Raw genomic sequence first — 24948 nt, 5'->3', positions numbered from 1 at the left:
ATCTGCTTTTTAGGCATGGGGCCTTGAGAGAGGCCCTATGGGGCTTGTCTTTTAGAATGCATGGCTGCTTTAGATTTCGTGTAAGCCTTAATGGAAAAAGAAGAAGAAGGCCTGAAGACACCTTGAGAGGTGGCAGGCCTGTCTGAACTCTGAGTTTCCCCGCCAAGAGTGGCTTCGGTATCTGTAGTCGGGGTGTGGGCCGAAGAGCCTGCGACCTCAGGCACAGAAGACACCGCTAATGAAGTGTCATCGGTAGTCAGGGGCTGCGTAGGCACCTTGCTGAGAACCGGAGCACCTGTAGTCGGCTTTAGCATGGTGTCAGTAGAAGTCGCGGACCTCGTATGTCGGTCCATATCTTTGCGTCATTTACTCAAAACTGGAGTCGGAGTATCCGACGACATGCTGTAATTAAACTTTTTGCCAAAATAGTGTTGGGCGAACTCCGCCCGACGCTTAATAGTGCATCTGTTGAATGTAACACAAAAACGACAGGCCGAGACGTCGTGGTCTGGGCCTAAGCAAGGAATACAGAGGGAATGTAAATCCTTATACGGTATTTGCCTCCCACATGAAATGCAATTATTAACTTTGTCTGACATCGGTCTGAGGCAAGAAAAGTTTCCCCAATGGGGTACTTAGCTTTCAAGAAGTCTTCGGTTGAAAAATATTCGTAATCTCAGGAGCTGGCCGACCGGCACTTGCAAACTGCTTCTGCTTCGGGCACCGCGTGGCAAGAAAGACCGAAGACAATGGCATCGGCTGGTTCTTTTATACCCCTGTCGCACTGATGTCAGGGAAGAAGCGACGACATCCGACGCCGGACCTAGACTTTGGAATTCGGCCGACCGAGGACCCGCCTGACGGCAGGAAAACCCATCTGTTATGACTGCAGCTGTATGCACGATGAACATCAAGATATTTAGTTGTTGCATATAACTTACAGAGCTGAAAATCTAGCTTGTGCTTATAATTACAGCATCTCTTTCAACACACAAGTGAGAGTGACTCAAGGAGGTTACTTTCATTCCAAAGCCATACAGGAAGATCCAGCAAACAGTTTTATTTTAAGTATTAATATAAGCATTGATGAACTATGTAAGATTATGTGATTACATAGTATAACCTCCATAATCTATGTCTTGTTAGATCATGTTTTGATAAACCATTCTGCCTACAGACCATGAGAGAGGGAGCTTTATGTTACATATATAAAGTCTTCAGACACAGCTAAAATGGAGACAGAGGAACTAAGCAAACTTGACTGTATGATGTATAAGAATTGCATTGTCCCCTATTGTTGATCCCAAAACTGAAAGAACAAGTAGCCTAGAGATACAGCTCCCACAGATATTACAAATGGCTAGAATAAAGTTACCAGTCTACAATAATAGCGTCCTTGCACATAACCAGTCCTGGAGACAGTTTCAAGCCCTTAGGCTGTACTGACCTGCAGTACTTCTTGGAGAACAGATATTAACATGAGTCAGACTGAGAATAGGTGATGAGATCTAATACCACTGCAGAATAAGTCTGGGAAGGAATGAGCACCAGCAATGAAATTTTTAATCAACAAGCTCCAAACAACATCCTAGAATATAGTTACAAAGACACCAGAGCATCCAGAAAAGGCAAGCTCAAGCCAGGGCAGCAAAACCATGACTAGGAATGAGTGTCTCAAAAGAGAAGTGAATGCATCTACAAATGTACCAGAAATGCTGGTCTGGCAAAGCAACCTAAGGGATGTTACTGGAAGTGCGTGAGTGCATCCAAGCACCAAATGATCAATCAGACTTCAATGACAAATGCTGCAACCAACTTGCAGTAGTGAATATAAGACATAAAAATGCAGAGCTAACAATACGGATCACCTTTTTTGTTTGTTTGTCTGTTTTTTGTATTCTTTTTTTGTTTTAAAGTAAATCAAACAAAAAGTAACCCCAAGCTTTGGCTATAATAGGTTCCTTGCATATCACACTACATTGGTTAATAAAAGAAAAATAAGCAAGTTGGATGAAGTCAAAAGATATGATGTTATCATGATGATAATCAGCAATGTTAAACTAAGCAAACATCTGACTTAAAAACTGAATTTCTTAAGGAGAAAATAAAACAAAGACAAACTACCTGTAGAAGAAAATCTGAAAGAAATATCATACATTGAGTGGCAAATTAAAATGTAGAACAATATTTATTACATCTTGCAAAGCTGAGCTTGTTATTTTTCTATACACAAAAGTCTTTTGAATAAAATCCAGTGTTGAAAACCAGTCAAACCAGTCCTCTGACATATCTTTGCATTGTTTATCTAAACATTCTTAAAAAAAAAAAAAAAAAAAAAAAAACGGCGACTGATCTGATCCAGAATCATTCTGTTTCAGTAGTCTCAGAGTATGTTCTGCATTTGTTTTGCAAAAGAAATAGCTTAATTGCCGAGTTGTAGGATCCTGAACTGCAGAAGTTCCAGGTAAAATATGGATACTGTAAAACTCCAAAGCACAGTTACAAAAAAACTGCTGTAGAGTGTGTCAGCACTTCTAAATGACTGCTAACTTAGTCTGTAGTGCTGAATTTTAGATACCACTGCCACCCTGTAACATGTTAAACGTCAACTAAATGTCCATGCAATACAATGACACTACTGAGGGACTGGTGAAAGATAACATTATAGAACTGTCTGAGCTCCAGTGGCATAGAAGAATGATGCCCTGACTATGTCCCAGCTCATCCAACGTTAAGTAGCAGTTGAGGCACTTGACAAAGCTGGAAGGGGAAGGTAGCCAGGTCCATTTTTGGTGGAGAATGGAGTATAGCTGGATGTGTACTGTCACAATCCCTTGGTAGCAGAAAGGAATGTGCTGGGGTGAGCTTGCTCCTTACCAAGCCACTACTTCAGCCTTCACTGTGAGTGCAAGAAGCATGTACTCACAGGGGAATGGCTTTGTGAACCTCTGTGGTTATGCAGTTAATCTGTCCTCCTGATTGGGGTCTACATGGTAGAACAGGTATTTTATCCTCCTGCTCAGTAGGTGGGGCTAGGGATGTTATAAAATGTCCTGATAACCAGGATGCCAGCAAAGACACAAAACACTTTCATGGCTACCTGTATGATATCCCTCTCTGGATGGCTATTACACTCTTACATCTGGTGGATAACTCCCACAGTATCATGGAATGAATGGGTTCAAGTCCAGTGAGGGGAGGGGGTTTAATTGTTAGTGTGCTTAACTGAATTGTCTTATCTCATTCACTGTCCTTTAGAGTGAAACTTGTAATTTCCAATCACAGGCACTACAGGGTAACAGGAGTTTTCTGTAATAATATAACGGATATCAACTACAGGCATGCCCTCTCAAATCTGCATAATTGTATGACACACTCCCATCTCCTTAAATGTGAATATTATTACAATAATGCTTGTTTTAAAAAAATGTTCCACACAATGGTCATGACTTGTGGATGTGTCACTTGTTAATCTTTTTATTGAAATTTGAGTCATAAGCTATCTGTAGCTCAACAAACATATAAAAATGGTTGCAATTACTGCTCTCAAAACCACATGTGTTATACAGCTGATTATTGATAGATGCATAATACTGACAAGTCCCCAACAGTATGAAAGGACTTTCATTTTGATATTTGTCCCAAAAGGTGTTGAATTACTTATATAAGTACAGTATGTGAACAACAAAATTTGATATACTAGTGGAATGGAAAAACACTCAATACAACATGAGATAAAGACCTGAACCTAAACACAGCCCTGCCATTGGCCCATGCAAGCCAAATGGTAAATATCAAATCACCGTTTAATATGTAATAAATGAATACCTGTTAATGACAGAACATTACTATAATCCTTCAAGGTCAGGACTATAAATATTACAGTACAATCTTTTTTACTAAAAAGCACTGATAGTTAAAAAAGACCTTCACAATAAGACATTAATTTTCTTCTATTTTCAAATACCTGCACTTTATCTTATTCAAGGTTGTGCAGGAGCTGGAACTTGTCTCATCATTCAGCAGAAGGTGTAGGCAGAGAATTCATTCTAGTTAGGATGCCAGATTGTCACAGGACACACACACACACACACACACACACACACACACACACACACACACACACACACACACACACACACACAAACACACAATCATAAGCCACATTCATTTCTGTAGGCAAATTGGAGGATCATTGCTCATTTACGCCATGTCTTTGGGATGTGAGGAAAGCTGAAACACCACACAAAATCCACAAGTGACCACAGACAGGATGTGCAGACTATGCACAAAAGGCAAGTTAGCTGGAAACCTAACTGAAAGACCAAGTGCTATGGGTTAGCAATGGTAACCACTGCACCACCTTGTTGACTTACATTGCACAATTGACAGAATGTTATTAATCAGCTATACAAGTGATGTATAATGCAAGATGCTGCCTCACAGAACATAACATTTGCAAATGTCCACAGGCATTAGCTGCATTAAATGTTGATGGCAGAATTGCTATCACTGATCTAATGACATACTATTCACAGTAATACACTAACTAAAACAAGACAGATTGTACTGTTTCACAAAAAAAAAAAAAAAAAAAAAAAAACTCTGTGGAGCAAAACACAAGTAGCACTAAATTATGAGCTATTACAGACATAAATATACATACTTAGCAAACTTAATATACCAGCTGTCAATATGAGGTTATCACTTCTCTTAAGACAATAATCCTTCCTTTCTGTTCCTCTTTTGATGCAGTGCTGAAAACCCCCCACCCAATGAACATTTGCTGTGGCACTATATAATAACTATGCATACAATTATCTAAATTCAATTGATCATTTAAATGCCTTCATAAACATCAACAAAGCTATAGCTGTATGAGTGTATACAGCTATGTATGTATACATGATATGTATGTATCAGTGTATCTACACATTTCTATATCAGTATGTGTTTGTGCATCTATGTAGCACACTCTAAATCAAGTCTGTGGATTTCTGCTGATTTGTGTAAAATAGTCAGCAGCCAAACTATATCTTAAATGAGGAGAGCTAGAATCACAGCTATGCCACATTTAAATGCACAGTGCCACATCCATGCCACTTGAAGTGCAATTACATTTAAATACATGGTGTGCATCACGGTTTGTAATTTAGGGTCTGCCAGCCATGTTTTAATCTCTCTTTTTGGGGCTCTCCTTCACTATCTACTTACTGGCATTTGCAGTGTTTTGGACGTTGGATCCCTCACATATATAGTTCTTTCAGTTGTACGTACTGGTTGATTCTTCAAGTGAATTCCATCTTCATCAGGGCCTTCTTTTGGCTTTGATTTCAGACATCCCATAGTTTCTATAATCAAGAGCAACAGAGAAAATCAGAACAGCCAGTGCAAGACACTTTAAACACCAAGTATGTTGTGCTGAAATATGAGTGCATTATATAAAGAATACCTGTGTCATTGTCCAGTAAATAGTATCTGTATCATCTCCTGCTTAAAAGTGGATAACAGTGTACTGAATGACATACAGTAAGTCATTTATTTCAAGAACAGCAGAGGTTTATTCAACGTGCTGAGCTTTTGCTTTAATCTCACCCAGTATCTCACTTATTCATCTAGATACAGAACTGGCTTTGAAATTGACACTGATCCATACCAGCATAGTACAAGTGAACTAATACCATTATGAACCATGATTACAAGTTCCCAAAATGCTCAGTGTCTATGATCAGCAACAACATGTAATCTAAACCAGTTAATGTACAAAATAAACATAAACAGTTTCCTTAACCTGTCAGTTACACACTTGCAACCATGCTATACTGTTGACTGACAGCTCATGATACAGTTCTTGGAATATAACAGCATCCTCCAATAAGTAGCACCATTAGGATGTCCAAGTTGTTAATGCATGAGAGCAGCCGCAAATACACAAGTTCCCTACAGTGATCATGTTACCAGTGTCCAGCCACAACTCCTATGGTATTGTTACAGTGCCCCTCAGTGTCCTAATGCAGCTCCAATGAGCACATAGTACCCTTTCAATACATGTTACCAGTAAATAATCACCATCCCACCTGTTTCAGAGCACAGTACCATATGTGCCCACATGCAAGTCTAAAGCCAACATTAGATCAGGTGATGTCAATGCCAGGAAGCTATACAAGGGTCACGTGTGTGATGATGCACACTACCTGTCACAGAAGGATGTTGTCATCATGTGGAATGTTTAGTTTCCTCAAGGTGCAGCAGTCCTGGGATTTGTCATATAAAGTAAGAGAATAGGAGGATTCGCTCACCTCCAAAAGCAGAGATTTTCTTAATTTATCAAAAGGCATTTTTGAAGTCTTTCTCATTCAAACTAATATTTGCCTATGAAACATGTGGAGATATGTCTTTAGTAAATTTTACTGACTTTCTTAATATTATAGACGCTAACAACTTTTTTGAATCAAGTTATTTATTTTATATTTACTACTCTTATAGATTTGGCATGCAGTCAAGAATTGATAGGTGATTTATTTCAAATTATTTGGTTTCTAAATTAGAGAAGGTAAAGGTGATAACGTCTTTTTATCAGATCAAAATTAAATTATTTATACAGTAATGACACATTCAAGGAAATTTGCTTATTTCACTAGATGGCCAACTTAAAGAACAAAATGAACAGATTTTGAAGAGTGGATTCTAATATAAAAAGAGCAGTTCTTAGTCCTTAATAACAGTGTGAAGTTTCTGATGAGATGCTACAGGACTCAGTGCAAGCAATATTTATATGGAAAAGTCTCAACCAGGTTTTACAACAAGAAAAAACAATGGTATAAAGACTTATTGGAACTGCAAGAAAACACAGACAGAATAATGTTAAAATACAAAAATGGAAAAAAAAGCATATTATTAGAGATGGAAAAAAAAACTGAATGCAGAGTTACAGAAGATCTGACAAGATATAGTTCCCATTGGTATAGAAAAAGTCAAGCTACAGTCTTACTCTGTAACTCCTACAGCCTTACATAAATTAGCTTTTAGATTCAAAATGGTAGAAAAAACTAGTCACATCGACAGTATATCACTCCTTGGTAGTAGTTGAAAATATACAGATGTGAAAGACATTGTGGACTATTTTAAAAAACACTATGAGAAAATTAATGTACGGAATTTTAGTGTAGAAAAAGAAAAGTAATTGATACCTTTAAACATATGAATATACAAAAATATTTTGGAAGAAATATGAAAAATAGAAGAAGAAAAAAAAACTGTTTCTATAACCAATATAAAGGAGAGAAGTAAAAGGCCAAAGGAAAACAAAGTTCCCCATAATGATACCATCATTCCTGAATTATATAAATGATTACATAAAAATGGTTTACCTGTGTTAGAGAAAGTAGTCAGAAAAATGAAAACTACACTTAACACAACTCCATCATGGAAATATACAATAAATTTCTCCTTTACTATAATAGGATAAAGATACATATATGTGCTCTTCTTATAGACCTAAATGATTATTGCATTATAACATTCTGATATCAGTCTTTGCCAACAGAGTAAAGAATATTACTTATATTAATAGAGGAAGACCACACTGACTTTATATTAAACAGAGAAACACATGATAACATCAAATGAATAATTTATTTAATCACTTACACTACTAACAATAAACTAGAACTGTCTATAATTAGACTGCATCTAGATGCAGTAAATCAGTCTTTTTAATGAAAGTATTATAAATACACAGCCTTTGAAATAATTGTGTATCTCTTATTAATCATATTTTTAGATTTTATTTTTGTATATTAAACTAGGATCTTTTATTTACCAGCCAATAAAAACAAGCAAGGACATGAAAGAAGGCTGTCTCTTATCTTTATCGTTATTTGCTTTGGCTACTGAGGCTCAAGACAATTATATAAACTTAAGAACAATATACTAAGATTTAAAATAAATAGTCAATATAGTCCCAGAATTCAGTTATTCACCAAGAATATATGGTAAACAATAAGCAATAATTCCAAAAAAGTAAAGTTACCGCAACACCCAGACATCCATGGAAGTAGACTTTATTAAGAAATGAAATAAAACAACAAAGGACTTGACGCTTTCGCCTACATGCACTTAGGCATCATCAGAGTCAAAGACACATCTCCATAGGTTCACTTATAAAGCATAAGTCAATTAAATTACATAATCAATTAAACAATTAAGACAAAATCAATCCCCTTCTTAAAAAATACCATCAGGCTGCCTATATTGAATAAAACTAAATAAATAACTATTCTAAAAATAGTTACATCACATACAAAATACTACAAACTAATTGAAGTACATTATGTACTTCATCAAACTTGCATCAACCTTAATTTCAATAAACTAGTACTAGAACAATGGTCATTTATACCTGGAGATAATGTAGCATTAAATCTCATCTGCCACGTAGATTCCCTAAATTCCAGTAAAGTTTTAAAATCACCCTCCCTCACTGTGCAACACTCTATCTACAATAAAAAAATGAAAACTTTTTAAAACCCTGACACATCTCACTGTAGCAAAATAATGCATTAGTAGCCTTTCTATCCTTAATGTCCCTGAATGTTCTGCCATCCTGTCATGTAACCTTCGTGTGGTTTTCCCTACATAAAATGCAGGGCAACTACCACACAAGGCAATGTATACCACCATTTTTGTATTACAAGTGGCACGCCCTAGACACTGTATGGTCCTTCTGTAACCTTCAATAGTCTCATATGGACCTTCATGTATATATCCTCAGTATTTAGACATGTAACATTTATTGATTAATGAATTATAGGACTTTATAACATTATCCTTGTTCTTTTCGAATATTTCATTTAGATTGTTTCCTCTACTGTAGGTTACTACAGGGTGTTCACTAAGTTTCTTTTTCAGTTCACTTGTTATAGTTAGGTCCCAACAGTTCATAAAGATCTCCTTTAAAACTGCAGTCTCTTAGTTAAAGGGTAATACCTGCCATGAGGGGCGCTCACCCTTGTTGTGGTGGTTGCTCTATATGTTTCTGTGTTACAAATTTTAAGAAAATAAATGATATCAAGTTTTCTCCTGGTGGTAGTTTTTCATGTAACAGTGAAGGGATAATATATGCTCCCCGCTGCCCTTGTAATTTATTTTATATAGGAGAAAGCAAAAGGAAATGTAAAGTAAGAATACAGGAACATATAAGAGATGTGAAGAATGGTAAAATAGAAAGTAATGTTGCAATGCATTTTAAAACAGTTCATAATGCTGATCATTCTTTGTTAAAAGCTTCTGTTTTAGAGCAAGTTTTTATGAAAATTGGTGAAATATGTAATATTAAAGACAGACTTCTTTGTAAAGAATCTGTTTATATTTTAAAATTCAGTACTATGGTACCTGCAGGCTTAAATTTAGAGATTAATTGGAAACAATTACTATGTAATTAAATAATTAATTGATGAATGGTGTTATATAAAGTCTGTGTACAGCTCTGTGTTTTGTATTACTCCTGGAAGGCTGTAAGCCGAGGCGCTGGAGTTTTGAGTTTTTTATTAAACCTGTGTTTGTGCTGTGGCCAGTTGTGGATTTCTTCTTACTGCTGTTCTTCAAGTTGTTACATAATACCAATACTTTGTTTTGTGTCATCACTGGGGTTGAGTTGAATTTAGCATCTGTGTTCATTAGGAAAATAGGTGTATACATATCCCTAAGTTTTTTCCGTATCTCATTCCTAAGTTTTATCAGTAAATGGGATGGATATCCCCTGTTTATGAACAAACCAATCAAATTTGACATCTCAGTGTCAAATGTTTGATCATCACTAACCAATCTAGGGAGACAAACCATTTGTCCTTTTACTACCCCTCTCTTCTGATGGGCTGGGTGGCAGCTATCAAAGTGTAACAATATATAAGAAAATGTCTTCTTTCTGTAAAAAATAGAACACAAATCTTTAGTTTGTATATGTTTATACAACAAAATGTCCAAAAACTCGATTTCCAGGGTCCCTAATTTATATGTAAATTTAAAAAAATTGGTGGTGTTGTTTAAATAAGAGACAAATTCAGCAGTTCTTTCCTTAATGCCCCACCACAGAATTAAAATATCAGCCAAGAAACGCACCCATAAAATAACATCATTCATCAAAGGGGTATCAAATACAAACCTTTTTTTCCCATTCCACTAATACTAAGTTAGCATAGATGGGGGCAAACTTTGCTCCCATAGCTACACCAAACCTGTTTAAAATATTCTCCTTCCAAATACAAAAAGTTGTTGTTCAGTACTATTTCCATCATCTCAATTAAAAAATTCCTTTTTACATTCTGTATACCTTCAACATTCAACAGACTGTCACTAAAAATTCCAGTCCAATGTCATGTGGGATAACTGTAAATAAATTGACAACGTCAATAGTAACAAAAAAAATAATCATTATCTTTAGGTGCGTCCCTAAGTAATTCCAGGCAGTGCCAAGAATCCTTCAAAATATGTACCTTGCTACTCACTGTTTTCTTACAATAAACATCCACGTAAGTGGCCAGAGGTTCAGTTCTAGAATTTCTTGCAGCTACAGTAAGTCTAAACGGAGGATTATTGATATCCTTGTGGATTTTGGGAATACCAAATATTGTCAGAATTACTGGAAATTCAGCAGTTAAAAATCCAATTCAATGAGATTTAATGCTACAGTATCCCCAGGTATAAACAACAGTTATTCTATTACTAGTTTATTGAAATTAAGGTAGATGCAAGTTTGATGAAGTACATAATGCACTTCAATTAGTTTTTAATATTTTGTATGTGATATAACTGTTTTTACAAGACTTATTTATTTAGTTTTATTCAATATAGGCAATATGATGATATTTTTTAAGAAGGGGATTGATTTTTTCTTAATTGTTTAATTGATTATGTAATTTAATTGACTTATGCTTTATAAGGGAGCCTATGAAGATGTGTCTTTGACTCTGATGATGCCTAAGTGTATGTAGGCAAAAGTGCTAAGTCCTTTGTTGTTTTATTTAATTTATTAATAGAGTGTACTTCCGTGGATGTCTGGGCATTGTGGTGACTTTACTTTTTTGGAATTTTTGTTTTATTAATCACCTAGTATGATTTTTGGTGGTTCTAAGTTTGTGTCTCCCTCGTTTGGCTTCTTGATGGGCTATTAGTGTACATTGGATTACGGGAAAGGCTGCTAGAACAGTTATCTGAGCTCACTAAACTGCTTAAGCAGCAGATACGGTATAACAACGATGGGGGCAGGTCTTCCTCGACTATACCATCTACTGAATTAAACAATCTCACAATACACACTCCTCCTTATTATTTTCCAGCTTTGAGTGGTCATTTGAACAATTTCAGAGATTTAATTAATGGTATGTCATTGAATTCATCATTTAATAATAGAGTGGTGTGAAGGCTTAAAAGTTTGCAAATGGATAATATGTTCCTTAACAGGTAATTGGAAGTAAAACAGGTACCTGAAGGACTATGTTTATGGCATTTTCCAGTTGGAATATTGCAAGGCTCTATTATGCACCAAGAGCTTTTGGAACTTTTTGACAGTACAGGTATAGAAATAATGCATATTATAATATGTGATAATGAACGCAAATTAAACTATTTGCAGAAATAAATAACCGAACTTAATAACAGTATACATAAGGATTTGTTGTTTGAGCATAACAAAAGTCAGTTTGAAAAGATTTTTTTAGAATTATCTAATTTTGTTAAAGAAGGGGTGACTAGAAGAGAAAGAAAAATAATTAGAAATACTGATGATTACATTAACAAAAGGGCATATCCAGCTATGAAGGGAGGGGAAGGGGTGATGTCTGACTATGATAGTGTGTCCAACCAGGTCCTAGTAATTCTAATATACAAGTACAACAGGGTGCAGATCAAACTGACTTTGTTGACAACAATGTGAGTGGTAATTTTTTTACCAAGATGTTAAAAATGCCTTTCAAACAAAAAACAGAAATCAGTGTTTTATGGGAGGCAGAAACAACAATGGAATGTATCTACTTATCCAGTGAAAAGGAACAGCTACTACAGGAAGCAGTAGATATACAAACTTTTACTAGTGTTCTGGATAATGATTTAATGACTGTTAAACATTTATGCAATGGGGACTTTTCTATTTATAATTTTACTGATTTTGAAATTGGTGATGGACATTTTAGCCTTTTGAAAAAAAGTTTTTTCATTTGTTCCAAGTTTCAAGCTTAATATTGTTAGGGTTTTAACTAGTTTAAAGTTGTATACAAGACAGTTAAATCTGACCCTGTTTTTTTATGCTAAAAATGATTTAAATATTTATGACAATATGAAACTTAAAAGTAAAAGTACTTTTATGCCTTTGCAGAACACTGTCATTAATACATTTGAACAAACATGTGAAGTTGAAATAAGAAAAGTTTTAGGCAAACCCACTGTTTCTGTTGATAACATGTCTGTTAATGAAAGGAACTGTTTGAAAATGTGGGCTGAATCTAGAGATTATAGGGTTATGAAACACGACAAAGGGGTTGGGGCAGTAGTAATGTTGCAGAGTTACTAATGATGTCGTCAATTTATTTACAGTTATCTCACATGACATTGGACTGGAATTTTTTAGTGAAAGTCTGTTGAATGTTTAAGTTATACAAAATGTAAAAAGGAATTTTTAATTGAGATGATGGAAATATTACTGAACAACAACTTTTTCTATTTTGATGGGAAATATTTTAAACAGAAGTTTGGTGTAGCTATGGGGGTAAAGTGTGCCCCCATCTATGCTAACAGTATAAGCAGAATGGGAAAAAAGGTATGCATTTAATTCCCCTTTTATGAATGATGTTATTTTATGGGTGCATTTCTTTGATGATATTTTAATTCTGTGGTGGAACACTAAGGGAAGAACTGTTGAATGTGTCTCTTATTTTAACACCACTACCGATTTTTTGAAATTTACATATAAAGTAGGGATGCAGGAAATAGAGTTTTTGGACATCACATGGATTGGTTCCTGCTAAAACCATGTATGGAATTGGAGAAGACTGAGATAAAGAGAGGAGAAGAGATTAACAGGGGTGGGAGCAGAAGCATTCCCACTGAGATATAAAGTGTGAGTGGAGTGAGTCTTTAAAGGAAGAGAGGTTTGCGGTGGTGCGGATGGATGGAGGTAGGGAATACCATTGATGTGTGAGGGTGAAGGATAGGAGATTTTTGCCTGAGGGATGGGTAGGTTTATAAAGTTCTATTAGGTTTTGATTGTTAGATCTTAAGAGTCTTTCAGGGAGGTGCATTTTGAAGGTTGAGGATAGGGAGGGACAGAGGGAGGGGGTGGGCATGAATGAGTTGAATATAGGACAGATAATTGGGCAGCTCTAACCAATTTAATTTATGAAGGGCTATACAATGATGTGTAGAAGACTTATGGCTTGTAGCAAACTTCGCAATTTGTAATAGCAAGAGGAGAGTTTTGTCTTAAGAAAAGATTGAATTTTTTTAGAAGTGCAGCACCATAAAGAAGAGAAGGGATGAGACATGTGGTAGAGAGAATGAACTTAGTAGAAGGATTAAGGTAGCGATTGTGGCGGTAGAGCATGCCAAGTTTCTGGTGTTTTTTTTTTTATATTTATTTGTAGGTGAGAGTTGAATTTGAGTTGGTCATCAATGTGGACAACTAGTAATTTAGCCTCAGATACTAATTTGAGAGATGTATTGCTTTGGCTTTTGATGGAGATCGAATTTTTGTCAATAATGGTTGTTTTTGTAGGGGTAAATAGCATTAGTTTGGTTTTTGAGGCACTGAGTGCTAGGTGATTGTCTAACATCCATTGTTCAGTGTAGGGAAAGCTTCTTGTCTGAGCTTTATGAGTGTGAGGATGGAGGTGGCAGAAGAGATTATAGGTGAATTGTCGCCATATTGGATACGTTTTGCATTAGAGATTGAGCTATGGAAATCATTTATGAATATATTGAAGAGGAGAGGACCCAGTATGGAACCCTGGGGGACACCAGTGGGGGGTATCAGGGAAGGAGGAGGTGGCTTTTTTCCATTTGACTGCTTGCTGTCTATTTGAGAGATAACTATCGAACCAATTGAGGGTGAAAAGGGATAGGTTTGGATTAGAGAGTTTAGCTAGGAGAAGGTTGTGAGATATTGCATCAAAGGCCTTAGAGAGGTCAAGTAGGAGGGTGGATACTGAGCAGCCACGGGCTTAGTTAACAATTTATAAGAAGGAAAGAAGGGCAGTGGTAGTACTGTGGCCGGGTCTAAATCCATGCTGTGTCGGAGTAAGTAAGTGATTGTCGGTAAGATAGGGAAGAAGTTGTAGATGGATACATTTTTCAAGGATTTTAGAGATGGGGATAGGATGGCGATAGGGCAGAAGTTTGTAATATTATTATTGTTACCCCCTTTATGCAGGGGTATGATGAAGGCCTTTTTTCATAGTTGGGGTACATGACCTTCTTGGATAGAATGGTTGATTAGTATACTGATGGGTAAGGCAATGGCGTCAGTGGCTATAGTTAGAAAGTGTGAGGGTATGTTATCGGGGGAATTGGAGCATGGGTTTAGTTTCTGGAGAAGTTTTTTATGGAAGATATGGATATGTGTTTTATGGAGAATTGAGGGGGTTGGGAGATGAAGGTATTAGAGAGTAATGGTGAAAGTGAGGCCAGGGGAGGGGATGTAGAAGTAGGGGGTGTAGTGCTGATAGAGAAGGAGGAGGTTAGTTTAGAAATTGAGTCGATGAAAAATAGTTAAATTGGGTGGCCAGATCTATGTCTAGAGCATCAGGATCTGGAGAAGGGTTTTCTTTTTTGCAAGGGTTAAGGAGAGTGGAGATACCATTCCAGAATTTTTGTGGATTTGTTTTATGGCTATTTTGTAGTGAGATAAAATAAGTTTTTTGGTCTGTTGTATCAAGCTTTTTGACTTTATTGTGAAATGATTTGTACTCATAGAGAGTGGAGGGAGTCTTATTTTTCTGGTGGCATAACCAGGCTTTATCTCATAGCCGCATGGCAGCTAGAGTATTTTTGGTTAGCCAAGGGACTGTTTTGCTTTTTATTCTTTTGGATTTTAGGGAGCATACTGGTCTAAGAGGTTTAGGAAAGTTGAGTTGAAGTAGCAGTTTGATAGCTTTAGGAAGTTTGATAGCTTTAGGAAAGTTGAGTTGAAGTAGCAGTTTGATAGCTGCCACCCAGCTCATCAGAAGAGATGGGTAGTAAAAGGACAAATGGGTCACCTCTCTAGACTGGTTAGTAATGATCAAACATTTGACATTGAGATGTCAAATTTGATTGGTTTGTTCATGAACAGGGGATATCCATCCCGTTTACTGATTAAAATTAGGAATGAGATATGGAAAAACAAAGGATATGTGTACACCTATTTTCCAAATAAACACAGGTGCTAAATTAAACTCAACCCCAGTGATGACACAAAGCAAAGTATTGGTATTACGCTTTAGCCAAGAGACTACTGTTTTAAAGGGGATCTTTATGAACTGTTGGGACCTAACTATAACAAGTGTGCTGAAAAAGAAACTTGGTGAATGCCCTGTACTGACCTACAGTAGAGAAAACAATCTAAATGAAATATTCGAAATAACAAGAATAATGTAATAAAGTCCTATAATTCATTAATCAGTAAATGTTATATGTGTAAATACTGTAGATATATACATGGAGGTCCACATGTGACTATTGAAGGTTACAGAAAGACCATACAGTGTCCAGGGCTTGCCACTTGTAATACAAAAATGGGGTATACATTGCCTTGTGTGGTAGTTGCCCTGCATTTTATGTAGGGAAAACCACACAAAGGTTACATGACAGGATGGCAGAACATTTGAGGGACATTAAGAATAGAAAGACTATTAATGCATTATTTTGCCACAGTGAGATGTGTCAGGGTTTTAAAAAGTTTTCATTTTTTTATTGTAGATAGAGTGTTGCATAGTGGGTGGGGGGGATTTTAAAACTTTACTGGAATTTAGGGAAACTATGTGGCGTAGGTATAAATGACAGTTGTTCTATTACTAGTTTATTGAAATTAAGGTTGATGCAAGTTTGATGAAGTATATAATGTACTTCAATTCATTTTTAATATTTTGCATGTGATACAACTACTTTTAGAAGAGTTATTTATTTAGTTTTATTCAATATAGGCAGCCTGATGGTATTTTTTTAAGAAGGGGATTGATTTTTCCTTAATTGTTTAATTTATTATGTAATTTAATTGACTTATGGTTTATAAGGGAACCTATGGAGATGGGTCTTTGACTTTGATGATGCCTAAGTGTATGTTGGCGAAAGTGCTTAGTCCTTTGTTGTTTTATTTAATTTATTAATAAAGTGTACTTCTGTGGATGTCTGGGCATTGTGGTGACTTTACTTTATTGGAATTTTTGTTTTGTTAATCACCTAGTGTGATTTTTGGCAGTAATAAGTAATAATGTTTCACTACTATGAATTATAAATCACTCTCGCTCTTTCACCTTTTCCCGGTTAGGTTGTGCCACAGAGGATCACCTTGTCCACTCATGATTGGCAGTGGAGTTTTACGGTGTCGAGTTGCCAGCATGGCGCCCAACCTTTCACGGAAGGCACACGCATGCACACACTCACACCTAGGGCTGACTTTAGAGTGTCCAATCAACTTGCAGCATGTCTTTGGGGGTAGACTTGACATAAGTTCAAAACATTTTAATGAATTATTTATAATTCATTCACCACTATGAATTATAAACAATTCATTAAAATGTTTTGAACTTATGTCAAATCTAAGGTTCAGTCAGAATAAAACACTAGATTAATTAACAAACAGTTAACTTATTTGATGAAAATTAATAATGAATTTAAATGAGATAACAAAGACATTAAATATTTACTGGTTACTCTTACATACAACTTTAAAGAAATAGCACCACTAAATTAAAACAAAAGATTTTCAACAAAATGGAAACAATAATAAAAATGGATTAAGTTATTCTTTTCTACGGAAGACACAATGATTTCAATCAAAATGGTTATGTTACCCAAAATATTATACATTATAGAGACAACTTCTTTAATTCCTTCTAAAGAGTGCATTAAACAATTGGATGATATTTGTTTGGAGTTCTTATGGCATCCCAACAAACCTAGAATAACTTTGGGACATCATGTAAGAGACTGGAAGGATGGTAGAACAGGATTTCCTGATTAAAAAAACACATACTTTAGCTACAGTTATTAAAATAATAGCATTAAGAAGATTTTCTGATTATCTGCTAAGTTGGGAAAATGCATGAATTCATTTGGTCAGGATTTCCTGACCCAAAAACATATGTTTTAACTTCAGTTATTAAAAAAAGAAGTTATGTACTCACCATAATGTTCCATGTGAGTTGTCCATCTCACTTTCATTCTGTACTGGTAGGTTGGGAACTGATCCTCGGTTCTGACTTGGCCGTTTACAAAAGCTCGAGTTCTCCATCTAGCTCGTGGCTTACTCTCTGTCCCATGATGCTCTAGGGAATTCCCCAGATCTTGTTGGCCTGTATACTAATATGCACATACAGAGATTTTTTTATTATTTTATAAGTCAGGAAGAGGGTCAGAGAATATTAGATGCCAAATAGTAATTTCTCGATCCCCCAGGAGCCAAAGGCTGGGGGTAGGAGGGTGAGATATAAGAATGAAAGCGAGATGGACAACTTACATGGAACGTCATGGTGAGTACATAACTTCTTTATGTGATGTTGTCCTGTCTCACCTTCATTCTGTACTGGTAGTACAGAATCCCTAGCACCATTTTTTTGTGTGGTTCATGGGAGAACATTCTTCAGAACAGTGGACCCAAAACAGGCCCTGTCCCTGGAGGCAAAATCCACTTTGTAATGAGTGATAAAGGTATGGGGCCTTGCCCATGTTGCTGCAGCGCAAATGGTATCAATTGACAGTTTTGCATGAAAGGCAGAACAGGCAAAAATAGCCCTGGTAAAATGAGCTCTTATTTTGCCTGGAGATTGTTTGTTTACAGAATGGGTAGATGAATGTAATGCAATCTGACAACCATCCGGACATAGTAGAGTTAGCTACTGAAGCACTATTCTTGCAGTCTGAAAGGAATACAAACAATTGGTCAGTCTTTCTAAAGTCATTTGTTCTGTGTAAGGAGAAAAGTAATTGTCTGTGTATGTCTAGTTGGTGTAACATATATTCTGCCTTATTGCCATACTTGGGGAAAAAACTGGTTAGTCTATGGACTGGTTTAAGTTTGATTCTGAGCATACTTTTGGTAGAAAGGATGGGTTTGTATGAAGTGAGACTCTGTCCTTATGGGATAGTATATAAGGAGGTTTGATGGACAATGCTTGTAGCTCTGAAACTCTCCTAGCTGAAGTGATAGCTACTAAGAAAATCATCTTCAGGTTAAGAATTTTAGGTCACAGGATGATGCAGGCTCAAATGGGGAAAGGATTTTATGGGATAATACAAAATGTAGGTTCTGTGGAGGTAAAGGTGGTTTAATGGGTGTTTTTAACAAGTTAGTTCCTCTCAAGAAAGCTTTGCAAAGTCTGTCGGACATAATATTCGGACCTCCTTCTCCAAAATGGAAATTAGAGATTGTTGCTAATTGAACTCGAATAATAGCTGTAGCTGCCCCACCTGAAAAAGCTTTGTTAAGAATTCCAGTATGGAGGATATATCTGCAGATAAAGGGTCAATATGATTTTCCAAGGCCCATGTGGAAAATCTTTTCCACTTGCTGAGATACAATCTTCTCATAGAAGCTTTGTGAGAAGAAATCAAGATGTATTGCACTGAAGGTGAAAGGTCAGGTAGCCTGGCTATGTTTGGAATTGGAACAACCATGCTGTCAACTTGAGGGTTTGGAGAGATGGATGGAGCATTCCTGACAGGTGAGTCAGAAGATCCAGAACTGGGTCCAGAATCCAGGGCTCCTCTTGAAGATGAGGCCACAAAAAAGGGGAACCAAATTTGATGAGGCCAGTATGGGGTGACACATATTAAGGTCTTTCCCAAGGTGCTGGCTTTCTGAAGAACTTTGAGTATCAATGGAAAAGGAAGAAAGGCATAGAAAAGACCTGAGGGCCAGTCGTGTACAAGTGCATCCCTTGGGGGCTCCACCAGAGGGGGGATTAGGGCAGAGTAGCTGCTGCATTTGATGTTTATGGATGTGGCAAAAAGGTCACAGCAAGGCTGGCCCATTTTTGGAAAATCATTTCCGCTATGTCTTGTTTTAGGGATCACTTGTGAGGCATCAGTGTTGACCTGCTGAGCTTCTCTGCTATTATGTTGGACTTACCGGAATGTGCATTGCTACCAGAAAGCATTGAGAGGAGGTTGCCCACTGCTATAATCTCAGGGCCTCTCAACAAAGGGGTAATATCTGGTTCCTCCTTATGTGTTTATATACCAAACAACTTACATATTGTCAATTTGGATCGCAATTGCGCCTAATGGAAGAGTGTCTCGGAATGCCTGCAATGCAAAAAGCACTGCTCTCATCTCTAGGATATTTATGTGCAAGTGGACCTCATAATCTTGCCAAGTGCCTTGGACTGTCTTTCCCTGATAATGCCCCCCCCCCCATCTGGGAAGCATCCGTGGTCACTGTGGCTAACGGTTGTGGAAGAACATAGGGTCGACCTAAAGTCACTTGATTGGAGTGAAGCCACCAACGAAGGTCTCTCCTGCAATTTTCTGTTAACATGATGTGGTGTGACACTGGAAGTTCCTGCATGGAACACTGAACAGCAGCCACTGAAGAATTCTCATGTGCAGCCATGCAAATGGAATTACGTTTATCACTGTTGCCATGATGCTTAGTACTTCCAAAACTGTCATTTCTTGAATCTTCTTTTTGAAAAGAAGGTCTACAACCTGTTGGCAAAGGGCTTGTACTCTTACTAGGGGAAGCTTTACCATCGTTTTTGTAGTGTCTAAATCTGTGCCTATAAAGACGATATGTTGAGATGGCAATAAGGCAGATTTTTCATAGTTTATTGTGATCCCTAAATGAGAACAGAGTTTCAGAGTGGTGTCTCTTGCTTCTGTTAGTAGATGCTTGGTGGTGGCGGTTAGGAGTCAGTCATCCAGATACGGAAACACTCGGAATCCTAGACATCTCAGATGAGATGTAACTACTGCCATACATTTGGTGAACACTCTGGGGGCTGTAGTAAGACCAAAGGGCAGAGCTTGAAACTGGTAGTGACTGGCTCCAAGCCAAAAGCGCAGATGACTCCTGGATGACCTGTCCATTTTTATGTAGTAATATGCATGCTGGAGGTCTATAGAGCACATCCAATTGTCTTTTCCCAGAAAAGGAAGTATTGACTGCAGTGTTACCATCTGGAACTTTGTCTTTGTTACAGATTTGTTCAATCTGCTGAGATCTAGTATGGGTCTACAGCCCCTTGTTTTCTTTGGAACTAAAAAGAACCTTGAGTAAGTCACAGATCCTATTTGGTCTGTGGGGACTGCTGGGATGACTCATTTTTCTAGAAATTTCTGTATTTCTAGGGTTGCTTGTTTCCTGTGACTGGGTGGAACATCTGGAATATTTTTTATGCATGGGGAAGGAAAGTAAAAGGGTATGGAGTAACCTCTGGATATGATGCTTTGTACACATTTGTCTTTTGTTATTTTTAGCCAGGCATCTGGGTACAAGGATAAGTGACCCCCTACTGCTTCCAGAGAAAGACAGACAGGCCTCCTTTCAGGAGCAGTGAAAGGGCTTACCAAAGAAGGATTCTCTGTCACCCTGGTTCTGCAGACCCTCTCTGCCATGTGGCTGGCATCTTCCATTATTGCTTCCCCCTCTGCCCCTAGGGGAAGACTCACCACGTGTATCTTGAAAAACTCTCTGGGATTTTCAAAACCACATTTTTCCTCCCTTTGACCTTTTGGATAAGGCCTAGAAGGTAGGGAAAAATGGACTCCGACAGCAGAGAGAGTTTTTCCTTCCTGTTCACACCTGGTTAGTGGGTCTTTGACCTTAGGCCCAAACAAGGATGAGCCATTAAAGGGGCCATTAACAAAGGAAGACTTAAAAGGCTCCGTAAAGTTACACAAGCACATACAGGAATGCCTCCTAAGGGAAATTCCTGAACCCGCTGCCCTCTTCGCTCCATCAGCTGCATAAGAAATTAACCTCATGGATGAGTTTACCACTGAATTCAAGGTGGAGTGCTGGGAGAACACTTTATCTGATACCCTCACAGCTACTGAACCCTGGAGAGAATCTCCAAGCTCCTTCAGGAGATCTCTCTCCTACCTGGTAAAGTGTGTAAGATAATTCAGGGACCTGAGTGTAAAGGTCGCTGAAGAAAACATGCACTTTCCATATCTGTCCATCATATGTAACTCTTTGTTCAGGGGGTGGACAGAAAAGGACATCTCTGACAACTGCTTCTTGGTAACCACCACCACCACCACAGCATCTACTGGGATACCTTTTGTAAGGAAGATTTTATCCTCGGGGGATGTGATGAATTTATTTGGTCTGAAAGGGATACAAGCAATTGGTCAGTCTTTCTAAAGTCATTTGTTCTGTGTAAGTAGAAAAGTAATTGTCTATGTATGTCTAGTTGGTGTAACATATTCTGCCTTATTGCCATACTTGGGGAAAAAAATGGTTAATCTATGGACTGGTTTAAGTTTGATTCTGAGCATACTTTTGGTAGAAAGGATGGGTTTGTACGAAGTGAGACTCTGTCCTTATGGGATAGTATATAAGGAGGTTTGATGGACAATGCTTATAGCATCAACCAGTTGTGTGATCTAGACTTTTGGTGTTATTTAATGCTCTAATTTGCAGATGCATATGCAAGTTTCGGGTCTATATTAAATAATCAAAGAGACACTTCTTTGAATATGTAATCATTGACCCCTAAATACCGAAATGCGAAAACAGCGAACGGCCAAAACTGCAAATTTTTTCCTAGGGAAAAAATTCAGTTGGCCGTTCATGGAGTTTACCCTTTACCCCAATGTAGAGCGATCTCGGAGCTGGTATATTTAGTTAGGGTGTGTGTGTGGGGGCATAGCCCCCCCACAAAGCCCCCCACTTAAATTATATTTGAAGTGTTTGGCATGTTTCTATGGCCCTCCAAATTTTTTCCCTAGGAAAAATTTTGCAGTTTTGGCCATTAGCGGTTTTTGCATTTCGGTGTTTAGGGGTCGATGATTACATATTCGAAGAAGTGTCTCTTAGATTATGTAATATAGACCCCAAGTTTCACATCCCACCTCTCTGGAGCTTATTAAATATATTCCTGAAATGACTTTAGAGAACTGGAAAAATTAAGTTATGCATTCATTTACAGAGTCTAGAAATAATGCCACTGATGTGTGTCAAAAAGTAATGTCTGTTATAAAAATGAAAACAAACAAAATAACCACATTACATAATTACTGGATAAAACTGAACTTACTAATTGCAAAATGTTAATTTATATTCTATGATCAGTTCATTCTGTTTGACTATTTGATGAATCTTAGGAATGTATGTTTGTTTTCCTTTGCTGATCAATTGACTTTAGACTGATTTTTATGGTGAGGTAAATTACGAGTTGAAGATGTTGACAGAGAGTGCCAACAATTTTTTAGACTGATTTTTATGGTGAGGTAAATTACGAGTTGAAGATGTTGACTGAGAGAGTGCCAACAATTCTTGTTTTTAATAATAATTTTACTGAAATTTTATACAAGTCTCAGACACACTAACATAATAAAACAAACAAAAAGGCATAACAATACTACCAAACAAACTTTGTCTGAATATCTGGACTGCTGGGGAAAGGGTTTTTCATAAGGTAATGTGCAGAATTTGGTATAGGCGCAGGGTTAGGTTTAGCTCATATGAGTAAGGTGGACAAGGGAGGTTCATCATCCCTAACAGTACCACTTCAGAAGATGCTCGGATACATACACATAGACTACACAACCACAATTACCACACCTCCTACCTCTAACTCTAATCCTAACCCACAAACACTCACATAGACTCTTACTCCTAATGATACGTTTGGCATATCTGAAAGTTCCTGCATTATGACACAAACCCACATACCGTAACTTAAAGCACACCCAATATACAACAGTAATATTTTGACAGTACCAAATTAAGGCAAAACACACATTCAGCAAAAAAGTATAGTAGTTTATTTCTGAAGGTCTTCTCTTCCGAAATACAGGAACTACAACTTAGTTAATAAGCACTTTCCTAAAACTGATCATTCAGGAGTATAAGGAAAATAATTTATGCCCTGAAACAATAAGCATGTTTTGATTAAAACAGTTTGATAGCATAACAATTTCTGCTAAAGAAAACAACAGACTGGTACCCTACATGCTTGTGATGCACACACACACACACACACACACACACACACACACACACACACACACACACACACAAGCATGCACACACAAGCATCCACACACTCTTACATGCTCAAACACATGCAAACACACACATACATACACACCATATGTGCAAAATGTGCGGGTCTAAAGTATAAACCCCTTCCAATCTCCATGATTTTGATGTTGTCTACTATGTTTTATCCATGTTTGTCACCCTACTGAAAACTGCATAAAATACTTATCTCTAAATGTTTCTATTGTTCTAAATGTATTTATACTCTGCTTTCTGGAGCTTTTCTCCCTAGGCCTCCGCTGAAAATGGACATATATCCAGTCAGACTTTCCCAGTAAACAAATGTAAAATAAATAAATAAAATAAATAATACATGAATTACCCTATCCTGAAAGATAAGGGAATAAGTTTCCTGAGTAGTAATGCCCCAACTCATTAATTCAAGTTCTCTAATCTTGCAATACAAAATATTTAATTTTATTAAATACATTTAATGACATCTTACATAATACTAACTGGAACCCATTAAAAGTCCTCCCACTCAACGAAGCCGTTGATTTCTTTAACTCCACTTTTCTCAGTGTCCTAAATAGGCTTGCCCTTCTCCAACTGAAAAGAGTCAAGGCTAAACATGCTAAATGGCTTACCAAGTCCACAAAACAAATCATGTCTTCCAGGGATAAAGCCTGGAACATCTGACTAAAAAACAAAACCCCTTCCAATCTCCAAAAATATAAACAACTTCGCAACCAAGCCAAACAATCAGTACTTAAAAACAAAAAAGAATACTTCCATACCCCCCAAAACCAACACATACATAATCCCAATAAATTTTGGGGAGAAATCAATGCCTAATAAAACCAGGAACTAACCATAAACCATGCCTAAACCTTGAAAATACTCTCACTGAATTAGCCTCGCTCTTCAACTCTTATTTCATAGAAACCATCAGATCCATTCAAACCTACACTCACAAACTCCACATAACACAATAGCCTCTTTCACACTTTCTCACATACCTACCTCTGCTATTCTAAAGCTTCTTCAGAAACTTAAACCATGCACCAATGGACCAGATAATCTACCCACAGAATGCTTACAGCTATCAGCCTCCTCCATAGCATACCCCATCAGTATTCATGAATCTCTCATTCCAGACATCTGGAAAAAGGCTTATGTCCTCCCACTACATAAAGGAGGACACAACTCTGACATTTCACACTTCCGACCTATTGCCATTCTTTCCCCCATATATGAAATACTTGAAAAGTGCATTCACATTCAGCTCCTCAACCATCTAACTAAACATCATCTCCTTTCCTCCACTCAACATGGCTTTAGGCCAGGACACAGCACCTACACAGCCCTCATTTCTTTCCTAGACACAGTAAACAGAGCTCGGGATGAAGGATCTATCATCTCTGCACTGTTTCTTGATCTGTCAAAAGCATTCGCTACAATCTCCCATACCCTCCTACTCACTAAACTCTCAAACCTCATCATCTCTCCTCCCACCCTTCAATGGTTCCAAAACTATCTCAGTAATAGGCAAC

General features: G+C 37.2%; 1 protein-coding gene across 2 annotated transcripts in view; it reads right to left on the bottom strand.

Annotated features, from left to right (window-relative positions):
* The window catches only part of LYN (LYN proto-oncogene, Src family tyrosine kinase), an 821134-nt gene that overhangs the window by 410799 nt on the left and 385387 nt on the right, over positions 1-24948 (bottom strand). Inside the window, exon 3 of one of the 2 annotated variants that reach the window (XM_044065544.1) lies at positions 5278-5351. In XM_044065544.1, coding sequence (XP_043921479.1) covers positions 5278-5346 — 69 coding nt within the window. In that variant the 5' untranslated portion in view covers positions 5347-5351. Of the gene's footprint in view, positions 1-5214; positions 5352-24948 lie in introns of both variants that reach the window. The other variant, XM_044065543.1, reaches the window with a different exon arrangement.

The sequence above is a fragment of the Protopterus annectens genome, chromosome 3.part0 (assembly GCF_019279795.1).
Source record: "Protopterus annectens isolate FY-2018-M chromosome 3.part0, PAN1.0, whole genome shotgun sequence".
NCBI classification, from domain to species: domain Eukaryota; kingdom Metazoa; phylum Chordata; order Ceratodontiformes; family Protopteridae; genus Protopterus; species Protopterus annectens.
The sequence above is the reverse complement of the archived record's forward strand: the minus strand, read 5'-3'. Positions and strand labels throughout refer to the sequence as shown.